At 54.6% G+C, this 18,173-nt stretch overlaps 3 protein-coding genes across 7 annotated transcripts in view; 2 read left to right on the forward strand and 1 right to left on the reverse strand.

Moving 5' to 3' along the window:
• GIF (gastric intrinsic factor (vitamin B synthesis)) overlaps positions 1-1,080 on the forward strand; it is a 9,608-nt gene extending 8,528 nt beyond the window's left edge. The window contains exons 8-9 of the mRNA XM_004682748.2: positions 542-660; positions 865-1,080. Coding sequence (XP_004682805.1) covers positions 542-660; positions 865-926 — 181 coding nt within the window. The 3' untranslated portion in view covers positions 927-1,080. The remainder of the gene's footprint in view (positions 1-541; positions 661-864) is intronic.
• A 3,322-nt stretch (positions 1,081-4,402) lies between these two features.
• MRPL16 (mitochondrial ribosomal protein L16) lies at positions 4,403-7,794 on the forward strand. The gene is made up of 4 exons (XM_004682749.2): positions 4,403-4,540; positions 4,844-4,909; positions 6,354-6,502; positions 7,142-7,794. The coding sequence occupies exons 1-4, from the start codon at positions 4,486-4,488 to the stop codon at positions 7,625-7,627; spliced, it is 756 nt and encodes a 251-aa protein (XP_004682806.1). The 5' UTR covers positions 4,403-4,485; the 3' UTR covers positions 7,628-7,794.
• Positions 7,795-9,525: 1,731 nt separating this feature from the next.
• STX3 (syntaxin 3) overlaps positions 9,526-18,173 on the reverse strand; it is a 29,958-nt gene continuing 21,310 nt past the window's right edge. Inside the window, exons 6-11 of one of the 5 annotated variants that reach the window (XM_012725582.1) lie at positions 17,042-17,150; positions 16,463-16,536; positions 16,176-16,310; positions 14,652-14,762; positions 13,259-13,371; positions 9,526-12,023 (exon numbers count right to left, since the gene is read on the reverse strand). In XM_012725582.1, coding sequence (XP_012581036.1) covers positions 13,291-13,371; positions 14,652-14,762; positions 16,176-16,310; positions 16,463-16,536; positions 17,042-17,150 — 510 coding nt within the window. In that variant the 3' untranslated portion in view covers positions 9,526-12,023; positions 13,259-13,290. Of the gene's footprint in view, positions 12,024-13,258; positions 14,763-16,175; positions 16,311-16,462; positions 16,537-17,041; positions 17,151-18,173 lie in introns of those variants that run through there. The other 4 variants (XM_012725583.1, XR_001145483.1, XR_001145482.1 and 1 more) reach the window with 4 other exon arrangements.

Below are 18,173 nucleotides of genomic sequence, written 5' to 3' on the forward strand. Positions count from 1 at the left end.
AGGTCTGCCGCGCCATGTGGGTCACCTCTGGGGCAGGCGGGGATCGAACTCATGCGGAAGTGGCTTTAGCTTCTTAGTGCTGTGCTTTAACCCACTGCTCCACTAGGGAGGGCCCCTATTTTTCCTTTTAACAGATTATGATTTATTAGCCCCTTAAGGAGTTTGCAGTCTAGTTGCTAACCAAGGCCTTCATGAAAAATTAAACACCTACAAGTCAAAATATGATATTTTAAAGACAAGAATTTGAAGGAGAGAGTGCATTGTGCATTAGAGTAGGCAAGGAAGACTGTGGCTTTGGACCATGTTCTAAAAATAGTTACAACGTGGAAAATATGGAAGGAAGGTATCTAGGAAGAGAGAATGAAAAGAACCAAGCACCTGAGACAAAAATGAGCAAGAAATTCAGGGTCAGTGAGTAGCCAGCTTGACCATGAATGATTTTATCATATCTCTAAAGTATTTACAATACCTCTGTTCCTTCATGTTAACTTATTATCTGACTAAACTGAAGAGTCATTCACACATAATTTTATTCTTGCAGATTTGAAACCACAATGACATCTTGGGGTCTTGTTGTTTCATCCATTAATGATATTGCTGAAAATGTTCATCACAGGACATACTGGCAGTTTCTGAATGGCAAAACACCTCTGAATGAAGGTAGGAGAAGAAAGCAGAGTCTCTCCTCCATAGACTGCAACCACATTCCTTCATTCCCTTAGACAATTCACTCTTCCACTGAGTTTATATATGTGCAATAGTTGTTAATACAGTGATAACATGTATGTGCACAGAATGTAACTGGATGAGCCTGTGGGAGGCGGGACGTTGACAGGCACCACATGATTCTCTGTTTGCTTCCAGGAGTTGCTGACTATGTCCCCTTCAACCATGAGCATATCACAGCCAACTTCACCCAGTACTAAGGAGGAGGTGGGTGTGACCTCTAGTAAATAACTCAAAGGAGGGTTGGGATTTTTTTTTCACTTCATTTTAAATCTTCACCAAAAAAAGTTAATTAAAGGACGCCCACAATGCTATCATGTTTCTGGTAAAAGCATGGAAATAATCATGTAGAATAAATGATGCAAACTTCTCTGTGTCTCAAGAATATGCAGTTATTCAAAGTAGTGGCATCATCATCTGGGGTGAGGGTGCGGCGAGAAGGGAGAGCCCCATTGATATTTTTGGAGATCATTCTGATCTCTATTAATTAGCCAACACACTCATGCTCCTTTACTTCTACAAAATCTTAAAAATTTCATTTCTCATACCAAGTGTTCCTTTCCGAATCACCCAGTATAAACAAACACACATACACAAAGTGACCAAAATTAATTCATAGGAACCTCCCAGATGGTTTGGAGCTAGGTAAATGATGCTAAGTGTCAATGCTCCCCCTTCATGACGAATACTTGTTTTTAGTAAAATCAAGTTTTAAATATATTTTATATCTAATAAATATTTTACATATTATCAGATGTATAAGTGCTTTTAATAAAGTTTGATGTAATATAAATTTTAATATATTTGTGTTAAATGTAAACCTATTATCCCACCCCATATAAGATATATGATTTTCAATATTAAATATAATGTAGATCTATCAATATAACCTCACCTCATATACAGAGTCACAGATCTTTGAAATCACAATTGAAAGGCAGTCATTGATTTCTGCTCTTGAGCCCTATCAACACTGCTTTAAACTTCCTAAGAAAGGAACAAAACTTTGTATCCAAAGACTCAAAACATACTCATTTTTAGCCCCCCAAAATCCCAATTCTGGAGACTATCCAAAGCAGGGAAGCATGAGAAGACACGGTTACAGCAGCATCCACGTCAGGTGGAATGATGAGAGAATGACCCCACGCAGAGCCTCACGCCACCCCCGGCACAGACCCCAGAAGCAGAGCTGCACTCAAGCGCCCTCTCCCACCGCACATTTCAGAGCAAAGACCTCTGCTTTCAACAGTCCGGTCCCAGGAAAACGGAGTGAAGCACACAGGCTGAGATTTTCATCCCAAACATACCCATTAGAGAGAGGCTTCATATTTGAAAATTGCCCAGTAATTAACTGTGTGTGTCCCTTTGCACTGGCAAGGTTAGTAGACAATGGAGTGAGGTTGGCGTTGGACCTGCGTTGACAAGGAACACTAAAACAATAGTCTGCGCATGCTCCTGATTAGGTCACACCTAACCCCGCAGGTGGTTTGAAGTATCAGGGACTATGGCAAGCCCTCTGGTGACCCCTACTGGCCGTGGCTGTAACGCCTAAACTTTCCGTAGGAGAGTTGTAAATGACGCATAATGAATTTTATGAAGATAAAGGGGAGATTGGAAGATTACTGCCCAATAATTATATGAAGTAGTACTCGCCTTTAATTGGATTATGAATCACCTATAGCAAGCGCGGGCTAACGCCCACACACCGATTAGGAGGTGGAACAAATATATGAAAACTAACCTCTGACCTGTGTACATATATTCACCAAGACTCAAAGAATTCTATCTGAAGCCAGCGTAAGTTTGCCCTGCTCCTACCCTGGTACTGATTATCCAAACCAACTCTGGAAGCTGGCTTCCCCCCACCACCCCCCATCTGTCATTTTGATATTTTTTACATCATTGCTTTATGGTACCGTGTGTTTTAACAGTGCTGGTTCCCACTTCAAATATGTGTTACCAGACAATCCCCACCAGACAATACTCATAATCCTCCATCATAGCCCTTAGGGCACCCTCTCACCCTCTTCTTCAATCACTCACCACAATCCTCCCCCATCTCAGTTCCGTTGTCAGAACTCACCGGTTTGTTTGGTTTTAGTTTTGTTCTGTCCTTTTGCACCATTTCTTTATCTTCCCCATATTTTAAGATATTTTTGCATTTTCGCAACATTCTTTAAATAAAGAAAAGATTGCGTTGTCATTCCTAGTGACAGAAAACATTCCTATTTCAGTAATTAAAATGTCTAAATTGGTGTCATACTCAAAATCCTGAATTCCACTGGAAGGTAATGTTGGTTCCTTTCCTCAGCAAAGTAGTAATCCAGGTAGAAAGATAGTAGCAGAAACAAAACTGGAGGGAGAAGCGGTCTCTATTTCCTTACTTTGCAGTTTTACAAGTCAGGTAAGACCTTCTCTGCCCTGATGATGCACCTTTCGGACCTACCTGTTTCTGAAGTCTCCAGGATAAGAAACAGCCATGGCACCTGTCACGGAAGCCGGTGCACGGTTAATTTAGCCCTTGAACCACCGCAGGTTCTTGTATCACGAAGCCATAAAAAGGAATTTGCAGACTCTCTAGATAAGCAAAGAGAAGCAAACTTTAGATAAGAAAGTAAAGAACAGTATATTTTAAAGGGAGGAAGCAAGGACTCCCCTGGCGGGGGCAAACACGCCTTCCTGGGTCAGTGTGTAGGAGTCTTCAAACCTTTTTTTTCTCTGTTCTAAGTCTCCCCATCCTCCTTTGTGATTGGCTCTTCCTCCCAGTGGCTGTCCTGCCCACAGATGTGTCCATTTTCCCAGCTTTAGAGTGTCTCCTTTGGCCTCCCCTGGCCTGGGTCTTGTTCTCTCAGGCATTGCTAGCCTTGTTCGTTTAGTCCTCCTGGACTTTCTGACCTCATCCCTGAGGTATGTTTTGCTTAGCACCTCTTAGAATTTACTGAACTTATCTCATAAACCTCTTTAACTCTCCCCAAGCCCCTGCCTGAACTGTCCCTGAGGCTACCGACTTAACCCTAACTTGCCCTAGGACTCATTAGGGAAGTTAAACTCAGGTAGAAAGTAATATTAACAAACACCTTGAGAATGTTCTGTGGGCTTCCTGGATCAAAGAGGTTCCGTGGTGATTTATTACAATAATTTCATTTCAGTCAGACTCTGATAAGCAAAGGCCCAAATGTAGCATTATATTATCTACTGACTGTGTTCTCTGGCATCACGAAACTGCTCAAACTCTGGTTCTACTTTTCATTTGCTACGTGACTCTGGGGAAAACTCAATGCTTTCACCCTCTGAATGAAAGGAGCAAGCTGGTTATAATGACTTACACCTTCCATGGATTTGTAAGGAGAGCAAACTGCCTTGTAGACATTGCAAACGCCAGCAAATGTCAAGGCAACGATGATTCATTCACATCTTCCAAACGTCGGAAGGCGGGACGCGTCCTAGCGAAAAGGCATGAGAATGATTTGCAGTGAACTCCGACTTTCTCAGCATGGTAGCCGGTGGAGAAAACTCCCCTAGAGCAGCCTCTTTTAGACAAAGATTCACAATGGAAGGGGGACCCCACAGGGTTAACTTGGCGCCAGCGCGAAGCGGAACCACGCCGCTCCGGAACCCCAGCTCCGAGGCTCGGTTCCTCCCACTTCCGCCGGGACTCTGTTCGGGCGGACTCGCGCCCGCACCGCTTCCGGCGCGGCTGTCAGCGGGCCGGGCGGCTCTCTATGAGGTTCATACCCGCACGGCGGGTCGCGCGGTACCATGTGGCGGCTGGTCACTCGCGCCAGCCTGCCGCTGCTGCGGGCCCCCCTGGCAGGTCAGAGTCCCCTGGTCCCGCCACACTCTCTCCCCGTGCGGCTGCCGCCCCAACCCGGGATCCTGCAGGCTCAGCCTCCGCCGGTGGGGGCTAGTTAGGGGCTGCGCTTCCGCCCCGGGGGTTCGTGCAGAGGGCCCCAGCGCGTGGGGTCTGCGCCCGAGGACCCGGCTGGCCCCTTGGGTGGGGGTGGGGCTGGGCGTGTGCGCCGGGTGGCATCCCCGTGGCCCCCGCGGCCTGGACGCCCTTGGCCGGGGGAACCCGGTGGGCCGCGTCCCTGCGCCTGTAACTGGCTTGGTTTTGCAGATGCGTGGGCCGCCCCGCCCGCCTGTGCCGGCCTCAAGACGCTGCTCCCGGTGCCGACTTTCGAAGGTGAGCGCTGGTCTGTCGTCTCACATTTGTCCGTCTTCTCTCTATTGAATCCTGCAGAGGGCTGGTGCTTCCCAGGCCCAGTGACTCTTTGGTAACTACAGGCCAAGCCTTGTCCACCACAGTGGCCAGAGGGGTCCAAACGAGGTTCCTGCGTTTGCAGAGCCCATGTGTGGGGGGGGCTAGCTACCCCATCCACGGCCTTCCAGCCGTGTGTGACCCTGGTTCCCCCTCAGCCAGGGGCGAACTGGCCCCAGACTTGGGCCTTGATGTTCTTCCCAATGGGGTTACAGCTACAGTCACTTCATGATATTATGAGAAAAGCATTATTTTGTTAAGAGTAGACATTTAAGGTAAGCCAGTATCCTGAGTCCAGTTTACCATTTCTTTTTAATATACTGGAAATACGAACTAAAACAAAAAGGGCCTGGACTTCCATGAGAACCCTTGTGTACCTTGAAAAAAAAGTGCCCTAGGTTGTAAGTTTCCTAGCAATACAGTGGCAAAGCAATTAGATATTTTTGTATACAGGATTTAGCATTCCAGCCACTAACCCCATTAGTAATGGAGGAGACACTGTGGTACTTTTCTTTTTTTTTTTTTAAGATTTATTTATTTGTGCATACAGAACTGGGGTACAGGTCATAGGCTCAGGGGCAGCGAGAGGATTCACCAGAGACAGAGAGGGGAGCAGAACAGGCAAATCAATTAAGTATACTGCTGAGGGGAGCAGTGGATGGGTCAGGAGAAGTCTGCCACGCCATGTGGTCACCTCCCGGGTAGGCGGGGATCAAACTCATGCAGAAGCGGCTTTAGCTTCTCAGTGCTGTGCTATAACCCGCTGCGCCACCAGGGAGGGCCGACAGTGTGGTACTTTTAAAAATAAAAAATGGTGCTGTACTGTCCAAATGCTTTTTCAACTGGATGGCATAGGCCAAGTTATTAACTGTCTCTCAACCTCAAGTAGAGATTAAATGACCTATCACACTACTTCTTGATAATTATGAGGGTGTATCTGAGTTCATATTTTGATAATTCACCTAGCTGTATAATTTTTATTTGGGCCCTTAACATATGTGTGTGTTTAGTAAACATTCCCTAGAGTTAGCTAGTGTTGCTCTGTGAGTCTCATTTCTCTACCTTCCCAAACAGTCCCTGCTGTAGTGTGGGGCCCAGAGTGGGCTTTTTGTGAATGCATTTTGATGTGAAGATTAAAACTTCTATTTTCAGTGGCTCAGAAACCTTTGAATTAATCATTTCCCATTGCCAAAGACTGTAATGTCAACAAGAGCCCCCACAAGGAAAACCTAATGTAATTTTGGGGTTACTGTCCAGTGATAACTTCGGCCTAAATTTTTAAAATTTCTAGCTCGCTATAAATGTTGAAGGAAACAAAACTCTGAGCTGTATAGTTTTACTTAATCTTGGTAGTCTCTGTTCTTTGTAGATGTTTCCATCCCTGAGAGACCCAAGCTTAAATTTGTGGAAAGAGTACCACTTGTGCCAAAAATAAGAAGAGAACATAAAAATCTGAGTGACATTCGGGGACCTTCCACTGAAGCTACTGAGTTCACAGAGGGCAACTTTGCGATCTTGGTGAGTTCACACTACAGAATGGAAAGCAGGGATTAGCAAAAGCTCATATTCTGACTTCTAGTCTCTGCCAGCATTTCAGTAGAACCATTGCTCTTTAAACAGATGTGCAGTACCCAGTAAACATTGAACATGTAAAAGCAGAAGGGAAAGGTGACCTGGTTTACCCGGCAATTAGGAGTTTCTCACCTCTCTGGGGACAGTGTAACCAGAATGTAGGTTGTGGGACACCTCTCACACTCAAGTGTCTCATCAGTGGCTGCACAGGCGTGGCCTGGGGTGTGTTCCCCATCAGCAGCCCGGGTGATGAACAGTCCCACGGCCCAGTGACCAGCCCGTTGGAGCGTCAGCGAGCTCCCGGTCCCTCGCCCCGCTCCAGCCGTGCCGGCACCTGCTCAGATGCACCCGCCGTTGCTGCATGTCTTCCCTGGGCTGGTTCTGACCGCTTTAACCTCGGCTTTAAATGCCAACTCACAGAGGCCTTCCCTGGCCACCCCTGAAGTGGGCCTGTCTTGTTCACTTATTGCTGTACCCCAAATTTATCCCACCGTGGTACTTCCTAGAGCCTCGTTTCTCATACTCGCAGGCACCATTCCAGCTGCCTGCCTGGCCCCGTGCTCCAACTCTCCCATTTACTTCTAGGCGCTGGGTGGCGGTTACCTGCACTGGGGCCATTTTGAAATGATGCGCCTGACCATCAACCGCTCCATGGACCCCAAGAGCATGTTTGCCCTGTGGCGCGTCCCAGCCCCTTTCAAGCCCATCACACGCAAGGGCATGGGGCAGCGCATGGGAGGCGGCAAAGGCGCCATCGACCACTACGTGACCCCCGTCAAGGCCGGCCGCCTCATTGTGGAGCTGGGCGGGCGCTGCGAGTTCGAAGAGGTGCGGGGCTTCCTCAGCCAGGTGGCGCACAAGCTGCCCTTCCGGGCCAAGGCCGTGAGTCGCAAGACCCTGGAGAAGATGCGGGACGACCAAGAGGAACGGGAGCGGAACAACCAGAACCCCTGGACCTTTGAGCGCATAGCCACTGCCAACATGCTGGGGATACGGAAGGTGCTCAGCCCCTACGACCTGACCCAGAAGGGGCGGTACTGGGGCAAGTTCTACCTGCCTGAGCGCGTGTAGGTGGGCACGGCGGGCGCGGGCCTCAGGGGGCCTGAGCCTCCCCTTAGTCCTCAGCGAACCCGGTGGCGTGTAAGCGGGACTCTGGGAAGCCGGACTCTCGGCTTCCTCTTAAAGTACATTCTATTTATACGTATTAAAGTCTGAGCACCCTTGGGGTGAGCTGCTCATTGGTCAGTCTTGATTAAGGTGGCACAGATTGAGAAACAGGCCTGAGGGCCTGGCCGGGGGCAGGCCCTCCTCCTCGGCTGCCCGCTGTCCTCAGGGCGGGAGCAGGTGACTGTCTCTCCGGCCTGCGACTTACCTGTGTCACCCTTTATACACTCACACGTCAGAAGCTAGTTCCTAAGACATTACTGTCTACCAGTACAAACTACACGTCTGGGGGAGAAGCAGAGACGAGACAGCAGTACACAGGCTCTGTGCGGCACCCACTCGCCTCGTTCTGGAAGGGGGTGCTGGACAGCGTAACGGGGAAGGTGCCCTGGCCTTGCAGCAGAAACTGTGTGGCCTTCCCAGGTCTGAGAATCCCCGGGAATGTGGCTGTGCCTCAGCTGCAGGGGGTGGGGGGGGGGCGGGCACGCCCCGGTGCCAGCTCCAGCAGGTGAACTGAGCCAGCCCCACACAGCGGTCGCCATTGAAGGAAACAGAAAGGGGTGTAAGCGCTAGACCACGTGCTCTCGAAGGTGGGTAGGAAACTGCACGCTGGCTGGAAAACGTCAGTCTTACCGCTTTTAAAACCGGTCTGTAGCCAAGGAAGTCATTCTCCTCCAGAAGTACAGATTTATCTGGCGCAGTTACGTGGCCCTCGGGAGCACAGGCTGTGGCTTTCCTACAGTATTTCCAGGTCTTGGAACTCCTCTCCGGGCCGCGCACGCACCGCACCTCAAGGAGGCAGTGTCGGCGCGGCCGGTGGACTCGCTGCTGGCCGAGGAGCCAGTCCAGGGCGATGGCGTGAGCCGGGTGAGAAGGGACGAGCAGCCGCGGCCTCGCTTCGCCTTTCCAACCTCATCATCTCTTCAGTAACACGTGGTAGGGGTGACGGCTGGGGGTTCGGTGACGTGTAAACCTGTCCCTTCTGGGGTCGTGTTGAACTCTGGACCACAACCCATGGGGACCGTGGACACAGCAGGAGGCTGCTGACAGGACTCCCGCGGCACCGCCTGCCCACGGAGGCTCGGACGCTACGCTGTGCCCTCAGGCGCCGGCTGTGTTTCTGCGGAAGTGGGTCACCCGTCCCCAGGCATTTACACCACCTCGGATCCCACCAGACTAGCGCCCAGGGGTGGGCTGAAGGGTTTAAGAGTCACATCCAAGGACTCGTCCATGAGCAGAATCGGCTGAATGACAGGCAGCCAGGCGATGCTTGTGCATCCAAGCGGTGCATCCAGCACCAGCTCTCGGCGCTTAGGTGTTCCGTGAGCAGGAGCTTCACGCTGAGGCCTTAGCCCCTGCAGAGGGAAGCAGCTGTAGGGCTGGCCAAGGGGACACCAGGAGAGCAGCAGTAACAGACACCCTGGTCTGATGGACCTGTGGCCCTGAGGCGTGGGCGAGCAGCCGCACCTGTCTCCACGGCCACAACCTGCCCCAGGCCGAAGTGTTACTCCCCAGCGGGTATGTCCTCTGCCCTGTGGTCCCTCCCTTCAGACCGCCTTCCAGCTCCACGGCACTGCTCTCCCCACTCACCCCCACCCTCCTTGCGGCCCGGCCTGGCGTCATGCAGGTGGCTGGTGGAGGCTCTGAGGTTGCGTAATGGGGAGAGGTAGGTGCTGAATCTACGGTGGAGAGTGGGGGCCCCAGAGGTGGTAGGATAAGACTGGCCCATCCGAGGTCCGTCTGAAGGCTGAAGTAAGTAACAGAGAAGGGGAAGAAACCACAGATGATACAGCAGGATGTCCCAGGCCAGGGTCAGCAAGTCTCCCGCAGGGCTAAGGGGCGGCTCGCAGGGCTGTGCTAGCAGGCCCTGACCCGGACGGAAGGCGGTCCATTCACTTCAGGTTTACCTCTGCACAGTTCTGACTGCTGCTAACACAAGAACTGACTGGCCAGGCCCTGTGCTGAGGTCTAGTTCTGCCGGAGGGAATTTCGTACTCTGCGTTCTACCAGCTTTCGGGACAGACCGCCACCCTGGCCCCATCTGCCTGCTGCTACCGACTCCCCTCGCCCAGTCGTCTCTCTGAAACATCTTCGTGGCTCCAGCCCGTCCCAGCACCAAGACGGTTCCATCCCACCCCGGAGACAGCTCACCTTTTTTCAGGCAAAGATGCCCCCGATCGTGGAAGCCAAGATGATGGCAAGGACGACACAGCAGATCATGATCATGATCTTCTTCTGCTCATCCAGACGAGGAGAGAAAAAACGCATGAGAACACTGTCACCGTGCAAAGGGAGTGGGAGGCGTGGGTGTGGGAGAGGATGTGGAGAAGGAGGGAGATGGATCTGGCTTTACAGCTCAGAGATGCGAAATCAGATCAACAATCATCCTGGGGACACACGTCCTGACGCCACATCCCTCAGACCCAGACACTTGACGAGCGAAGCAAATTCTTCCGCAGCAGCATCCAAATCCAGAGCCCAGATGCAGTCACACTGCTGCTCTGCACTGAACTGGTTTTCAAAAGCCCAAACTCAGCCCACCTGTGCAGCACAGGCTGAACAGAATCCAGCCCTGAGCCCAAACCGCTGTGTGGTGGCGTCCCATCACGGAGTGTGGGCGAGGAAACAAAGGCAGCCCTGTTCCACAATCAATACAAAGTCATTTATTGTTAAATTAGCAATAAAATAATCAAGTTTACATTAAAAAATACAAACAACAAAAACGCCTTCACTGAGTCCTAAGCCCCAGGCCTCAGCCCAGGAGAGCGGCAGCCTCAGTTGCAGCTTGCCAGCCCTCACTGCGAGCCAGCCGCTGCCGACATCACAGCCGCAGAGAGCACCAGGGCTCCGTCAGCCTTGGCGGGCAGGAGGGGCGGGAGCAAGAGCCTCTGCTGGAAGCCAGAAGCAGTGCTGCAGGAGGGTGCTCGCCTGCCCTAGAAAGCATGCAAGTGCAAGCTGCAGCAGCAACCAGGGAGACTCGCAGAGACTCCCAGGGAAGCGAAGAGGGTCACCCTGGGTCAGCGGTCACTACGTTTGAGACTTCCCCAGCTGTTGCTTCCTCCAGGACAAGCCCCGTCAGATAAAGAACCATCAGGCTTATTCGCCCGGAAGCAGGAAGCACTACAGGGCTGTTCCTGGAGGTCCCAGTGAGCTTCGCCCTGGGACAGCCCCACCCCCCCAGGAGCTCGTGAGGGATGCTCAGTCAGTGGGGTGATCTCTGGACAAGCCGCGCCTTGCAGCAGGAGGGGGGAGGTGGCAAGGCAATGTCTGTCGACTAAGCTTCTGCTTCAGCAGCACCACCTGGGTCCTCACCCTGGCGACCCGATTCTCCAGCACTCATCTAGAAGCCGGCATGTTCTCAAGGAAGTGGGAAGACACTTTTCTCCACAGATTCAAATGTCTCTAACTGAACTCGTAGCCTAGTTCAAGGGTCCTTCATGTGAGCGCGCTGAGCTTATAAGAGCCTGCGCTTGGTCCCCACTTCCTGAGAGACACGTGCCTCCACATACACACATCTCAAACACACGATACAGAAATGCGCGGGGCATACGTGACATAGGTGAGTGGACACTGGCCCAGCCTGACGTTCCCAGAACCTGAGACTTAACGCCTCGTCCCCGGTCCAGTTAAATGCCGGAGTTCAGGAAGCATCACTGACAGTGGACAGCCAGTGTCCTAGAAACACATGGAAACAGACCAGCCCCTCAACTCTGACCCCGAGCGACCGCATCGTCCTGGAGCCCCTGCCTGAGCGAGCATGAGAGAACACAACACAGACCGGGCCCGGTCACGGGCAGACGTCACTTAAGGCTGGATTTGCTTGAGTCACTCCCCAGGACGGGACACCCCCCACCAGCCCGGGGCATGCCAGGACAGGCTGCACGGGGGACGCTGGGCTGCCGGCCTTGGGTGGCCCCTGCTGTGTGAAAGACAGTCCCGAAACACTGCAGTTTCCGGGGGAAGGCTCCATGAGGTAGAAAAGCACCGGGGCGCCTCCCCGGGCTCTACAGGTGCACGGACCCTGGGGGCCGCGGGAGGGGCTGCATCCGGCTCGCCAGGTTCCTCCAGGGCTAGACTGGGTGCGGGGTAGGTCCGAGGGTGGTGACAATGAAGCCGGTGTGGGTCCCCCTGTGCAGGGGGGGTTCCGTTTCCACATGAAGACAAGGGAGGCCACACCAGGCTGGAGAGGAGTCAGGTTCTACGAGGCAGGGGAAGGAGAAGCGGGTCAGCGCCGGACACGGGTGTGAAACAAAACTAAGATGACCCACAAGCCGAGAAGGCGGCAAGGAAAGATCAGAACTAACTGCAAAAAGAAGAAAGGAAAAGTCAGCGCCACACCTGAGAAATCCAGCAGACACCCCAGACAAGCCCTGCAAGTTAGTACTGAACTCTACAGTTCTCCATGGTAGGCTCTTATGACGGGAAAGCGGAAACCTCTGGGCCTTTTACCCCTTCACACAGGGAAGACTGGGGGGTGGGAGGGTTGGTTATCATGGTCTGAAAACACCTGTTCTCTGCGGGGTCACACCACCCCCTCTGTACAAGCTCTAGAACCAGAAACTGCTCTACACCCCACTTTTATTTATTTTTTATGCATACAAAAACTGGCCAGAGGTGCGGGGTTGAGAGCATTCACCAAAGACAAGTGGGGAGCAGAACAGGCAGAGGGACTGACCGAAACACACTGCTGAGGGGAGCAGTGGGGAGACAGGAGAAGTCTGCTGCACCCGTGGGTCACTCCCTGGCCGGAGATCCAACTCAGGCCCCAGTGACTGGTGCTAGCCTGACAGCGCTGAGACCTTAACCCCTGCACCACTCGGAGGCCCCCACGTCCTTCAGAGGGCAGAAAGGCCCAGCACAGAATCACAGAGCAGCGTGGGGGTAGCTCACGGTGCTCCGCCTTACAGCTGCGCAGGCTTGGGAAAGTGTCTTAAGGTTGCTGAGCTTCAACATCTGAAGGTGATGATGCTGTTACTCTAGAACTTGGAGCTGCATCTGACATGGAACCTAACTCCCTGTCAGCCTCAAAGGCCTCACCTCTGAGGTGTGTGCCTAGCCCCTCAGGGGACTGTGAGCAAGGGCGGGGAATGGGGAAGGTGTTCAGTACATGGCCTCCCACCACCCAACACTCAAAACCATGAGCTCTAATGTCACTCCAGGGATCCTACAGCCAGCGTCTAGCAAAACCCTGCAACCCAAGTCCCAAGTCAAAGCTTCAGTACCATTGAAAAGGACCCAGAAAGCCAGTTAGGATGCAGAAGGCAAAGCCCAGATGCAAGACAGATCGCCCCCGCTCGGAAGCACGCTCACTAAACCCGGGCGCGCGCCGAGCCCGACGCCTCGGGAAGCGGGCGGAGCAGACTGCACGCAAGGCACCGGACAGGCCCACGGGGCGGACGAGCCCGTGACGGCACCCCGAACAGGCGGTCCAGGGGATAAGGCCTGCTCAGGCCCCTCCAGGCCAGTCGCAGAGAGGAAGCGCAGCCCCCGAGCTCCCCGGGGCTGACCCAGCGGCCCCAGCGCCTCGCGTTTACTTACACTTCAGTGCCTCCGCTCTCAGGCCACCCTCATTACCGCCCAACGGAAAGACCAATAGCCAAGGCCAAAATGCCCAACAACACAGCTACTATCACAAGGATGATTATCAATTTCTGGAGGGGGGATAAAAGAACAAACAAACAAACAAAACAAATGTTATCACAAACGACCCAAAAAAAACTATCATCGTCCAGCCAAAACCCAACCCCTGCCCGTCTACGCTGAAGTGTGGACCAAGTAAGAAGCCGCACAAAGCCCTCCCGCTAGGGGGCGCTGTATGCCCGCAGAGCCAGCTGTCTCAGCTGGGGGCCCGGGCGGAGCTGTGCAAACCGGCATAGGCGACCTGATGTCGACGCGCAGCCACAGCCCACAGGCCCACACATAAAGCGGCTGATTTCCCCTTTGCAAGCAGGAGTGAGTTTCAAAGTGCTGTCCTAGTTTCAAAGTTCTGTCCGTCGCTTGCCCAAAGCGCATTCCCACCTGTCAGCCACAGTGACGCTGTGGACCGGGCTGGAATCATCCAGTAAACTCACTTCCCCGTCCCCCATCCCTGCACAAGAAACAGATAAAGTCGGAAGAAAAGGAACTGAAGAAGGAGAACATCAGCGTCTGAGAAAGAGTCGGGCAGTAACAGTGGACAAAGCAGAAGAGCCGGAGGCCACCGTGCGGGGGCAGAGAAGCCAGAGTCCTCGCCCAGCAGGGACACGTGTGTGGAGGGGGTGGGGGTGGGGAGTGGAGGGCGGAGCGGATTGCTCCTATGCTCCCCAGTGCCTGGAGTCAGCTGCACAACCTGTGACCCGCTGCTGTCTCATCCATAAAGCAGAAACAGTGGGGTGATGTTTACACAGTGACCTGTGTACACAAACAGCGTTGGGGAGAGAAAAGGGGCGGGAGGAGCGGGGTCTGGGATCAGGGCTGAAGACAGAGCAGAGTGAGCCCTGTTCAGGGGCAGCTCACAGCGACGCCCACCATGCCCCATGCTCCAGAGCCGCCCGCAGGTGTGTTCTGGGGTGCAGAGCCGTCAGCCAGATCCATGCCCACAGGGGAGGAAAGGAGCTGGGCTCCGGGAGACAGACTCGGGGCTTTGGACGAGGCGGGACAGAGCGGGGGGGCGCAGGCCCTGGGCACAGTGTGGCGGGCGGGGAGCTGCAGGACACTGCCACGAGACACGGCGCTCACCCTCCGGGCTTCGCTCTGGTACTTGACGGCCTTTTTGGTGTCCGCCACGGCCCGCTCCACGAAGCCGGCGGACTGGTCCATGTTGCTCTCAATGCGGTCGACCATGGCTCCCTTTGCCCGCAGGCAGGGGGTGGCGGCAGCAGAGACACACAGGAGAGGGAAGAGCGAGAGAGCGAGAGACAGAGAACAGAACGGTCGCGCCAGGGGGCCTCACCTTCCGGGCCTGGCCCTGGTACTTCACGGCTTTCTTGGTCTCATCCCGCGCCTTCTCCACGTGGTCCACCGTGTGCATGACGTTCAACTCTATGTTGTCTAACATCTCCCCCTGCAAAGGAGAGTCACTGGTGACCTCAGAGACGCCCCGCTGTCCTGGCGATTGAGGAAGGGGGTCTCTGCTTGATCCTCGTGGGTGTCCGGGGAGCAGCAGGAAGCCTGCCTAGCAGGACGTTTCTCACACACCACCTCCCCCGGCTCCCGGTGCTGGGGTGTCGTCCCTCAAGAGAGGACAAGAGACCCAGGGGCTCACTCCTCTGTGACGGGTGCCCACCTGGACGCCCAGAACACACCAGTTTCTGGATGCCACACACAGGAAGGTTTTTGTTTTGGGCGGTATTTTTTTTTTTTTGATTCAGCATGGGACAAGAGGAACGGAAATGAAGCACAGCTGGTATTCTTCGCTGGCCCCAGGATGCCGGCCCCTTTCCGGCTGTCGCCTCAGACCTGATTTTCCCCCAAGGTTCTAGAACAGGGTCCGGCACTGAGCAGGTGCCTGGGGAGATTTTGCGGCTGGGACAGTCGCTTCCTCTAAGAGGCCTGGTAGTTTTCCTGAGCATTCTGGGCTCTTGATAAAGCTCCTGCCCTTTCGTGAGGAGCTGGGTGGCTCATCTGGGGTCCTGGGCATCACAGCAGGCGGTCCCCCCCGCCCCCACCCCCAGCCCCCACACCTCCACCCGCCCATGACTTTGTGGCACTGTGCGAGCAGCGGCACTTACCACCACGTGGGTCTCAAGCCGGCTCCTCGGCAAGGCAGTGTGGGGAGAGAAGGGAGAGTGGGGGTGGGGCAGAGGGCAGGCCTGCCCTGGGCTGGCAGCACCAGCAGGCGGGGCTCGGGCTGCAGAGGGGCTGGCTACCCTAGAGGAAGCCGGTGTCCAGCCCCCGCTAGGGCCGAGCCTCTGAACTTCAGGATAACCAGGGCACAGCCCAGACACTGGTGCAGCCAAAAACTAGCCAGCGCCATCACAGGACGCAGAGACTGAGCACCCTGAGCGAGAGTGCCCAGAGCTAAAGCTGTCACACTAAGCGCATGGGCGAGGCTTTCCCACTCCAGTCTGCTACACCTTCATTTTCATTTTGTTGTTTCTTAACAAAAGGTGCCAAAATTGGATGCGGGGGGGGGGGTGCTGTTTTGAGGCTTAAGCATTAAGAAGCCTTGTTCCTAATTTAAATCAATGACGGCGAGAGCGTTCCCGAGGCCCAAGGAGCCGGGCAGCGTCAGGGTAGCGACTCCCCTAACAACTACTGTAGGGCTCCCTGGGAGGCAGAGGTGCCAGGCAGGATGGCAGGGGCTTGTGGATGCTCCCAGCTCCGCCGCGCTCCGCTCCGGGTCACCGATTCCCTCCTTAACCACGAGGCCAACGCGGAGCTGCGCCCGCCCCGCTTGAAGGACACCAGCGCCCCCTCCTGGCCGTTCTCGGGAGAACCTGCGCACTGGCGCCGCCCTCCGCGGGGCTGCGGTCACCTGGCTCTCCACCAGCATGGCGATGTCCATGAACATGTCGTGCAGCTCCTTGATGCTGCTCTCCAGCTGCACGATGTCCTTGTGCCGGCCCTCGATCTCACTCAGGGCTTGCCTGGAAATCTGAGAGTCGATGATCTACAGTGGGAGACACAAGCACACCCTCGGCACTGAGCCCCACTGCGCAGCCGCCCTGCAGCCCCAGCCAACCCCCTGGCCCCAGCCCCCCTCCCCTGCCAGCGGCCCCTTCTCCACAGCTGGGGTGTGCACTGCCCCCTCAAGGTCCTCACCCCAGAAGTGAAAATGGTGGGGTTCCCACTCTCCAGCATCTCCTCCAGTTCCTCATCTGTCGTTTTCTTGCCAGCTTTATAACGAAAGTAGAGTGGGAAATATAAAATCAAAGCACATCGTGCTAAAAGTTCCCCGAGGGCCGACCCTGGTGGTGCAACTGGTTAAAGCATTATGAAACTCTCCAAAGCCACTGCAGTAGGAGTTGGATCCCCGCCTGCCCCGGAGGTGACCCACATGGCGCAGCAGACCTCTCCTGACCCGCCCGCTGCTCCCCTCAGCAGTGTATTTCAGTCAGTCTGCCTGCTCTGGCCTGTACCCCAGTTCTTGTATGCATAAATAAATCAATCTAAAAAAAAGTTCCCCGAAAACACGAAAGTCCACTGTGAATTCCAGGGCTTTAGCACACAATCGCCGAACCATAGAAACGAGGTGGCACAGCCCAGCACAGCCGGCGGGACGCTCAGCCTGTGTGGGCGTGGACACGCGTGGACGCCGGGCCCAGGACAGGAGGCGCCTGCAGGGCGGCGCCCTCTCCCCGGCCCACGGCTGGGCACGGACCCCGGCGGCGGGACACGTACTGATTTCCAGCTGCCTCTGGATGCGGCCCTTGCTGCGCTCCCGGAAGTCCACCTGCGCCTCGTTGTAGCGGGTCATCACCTCCACAAACTTGCGCGAGAGGACGGAGTGCTGCCAGGGGGTGGGAACGGCAGTGGTGAGGGGTAGGGGAGGCCCCGCGCCGCAGCCTGGTCTCCCAGCGCCCAGCTGGGCTGCGTAAGCTGCATCTCCCAGCAGGTGGAGTCTCACGCCAGGGGTGAGGTCATGGGGGGGGGGGTTAACGCCAGGGGGCGTCTCCCGCCAGGGTGGGTCTCATACCAGGTGGAATCTCACGCCAGGTGGAGTCTCACGCCATAGGTGAGGACATGCGGGGTGAGGGGGGGCTTTCACGCCAGGGAGCGTCTCCCGCCAGGGTGGGTCTCACGCCAGGTGGAGTCTCAAGCCAGGGGAGGTCACACGCCAGGGGAGGTCACACGCCAGGGGAGGTCACACGCCAGGGGAGGTCTCACCCAGGTGGATCTCACGCCAGGTGGATCTCACGCCAGGTGGAGTCTCAAGCCAGGGAAGGTCTCACACAAGGTGGGGGTCTCACACAAGGTGGGGGACTCCCTTCTCAGTCCGCTAACTGGCAACACCAGGGAGGTTCGCTGACCTCCCAAAACTGGTTTTCAGCGTGTTTACCTGCCCTGCGACTGGTAACTGCTGAAGCCAGAGGAGGTAAGCCTACGAGTCTCAGGGCTCCCCTAGCTCTTCCCACACCTGGGACCTGCCGGCCCCCCGGATCCTGAGCCAAGCCATTTCCCCACCCTTTCCTGCCTTATTGCCAGGTAGATCCAGCCAAAAGCCCCCGTGTCTGAGCTCAAATCTCATGAAAATGTTTATTCCTGCCCACGTCTCTGGGTGGGCTGCTGGTTTCTCCTTGGCAAAATCACCAGTATTTGCTTTTCACAAACCTGCTACCACCACTCAAAATCAGTGCAAGTTCTACAGACGTCAAACAGGAGTTCTGACAAGATTTTTAAATATATATTTTTTCCACATAAGAATAGTATTATGGGGTCCTCCCTGGTGGCGCAGCGGGTTAAAGCACAGCACTAAGAAGCTTAAGCCACTTCCGCAGGAGTTCGATTCCCGCCTGCCCCGGAGGAGATCCAC

Source organism: Condylura cristata, unplaced genomic scaffold, assembly GCF_000260355.1.
Source record: "Condylura cristata isolate star-nosed mole 26May11 unplaced genomic scaffold, ConCri1.0 scaffold00015, whole genome shotgun sequence".
In the NCBI taxonomy this organism is placed as follows: Eukaryota; Metazoa; Chordata; class Mammalia; order Eulipotyphla; family Talpidae; genus Condylura; species Condylura cristata.

What these genes read in the sequence shown, in the direction of transcription:
- MRPL16 (XM_004682749.2), top strand. Translation starts at nt 4,486, where the DNA reads ATGTGGCGGCTGGTCACTCGCGCCAGCCTGCCGCTGCTGCGGGCCCCC. An exon ending in GCTGCGGGCCCCCCTGGCAG is followed by an intron (nt 4,541 to 4,843) that starts GTCAGAGTCCCC and finishes TTGGTTTTGCAG; the next exon opens with ATGCGTGGGCCGCCCCGCCC. An exon ending in CCCGGTGCCGACTTTCGAAG is followed by an intron (nt 4,910 to 6,353) that starts GTGAGCGCTGGT and finishes TGTTCTTTGTAG; the next exon opens with ATGTTTCCATCCCTGAGAGA.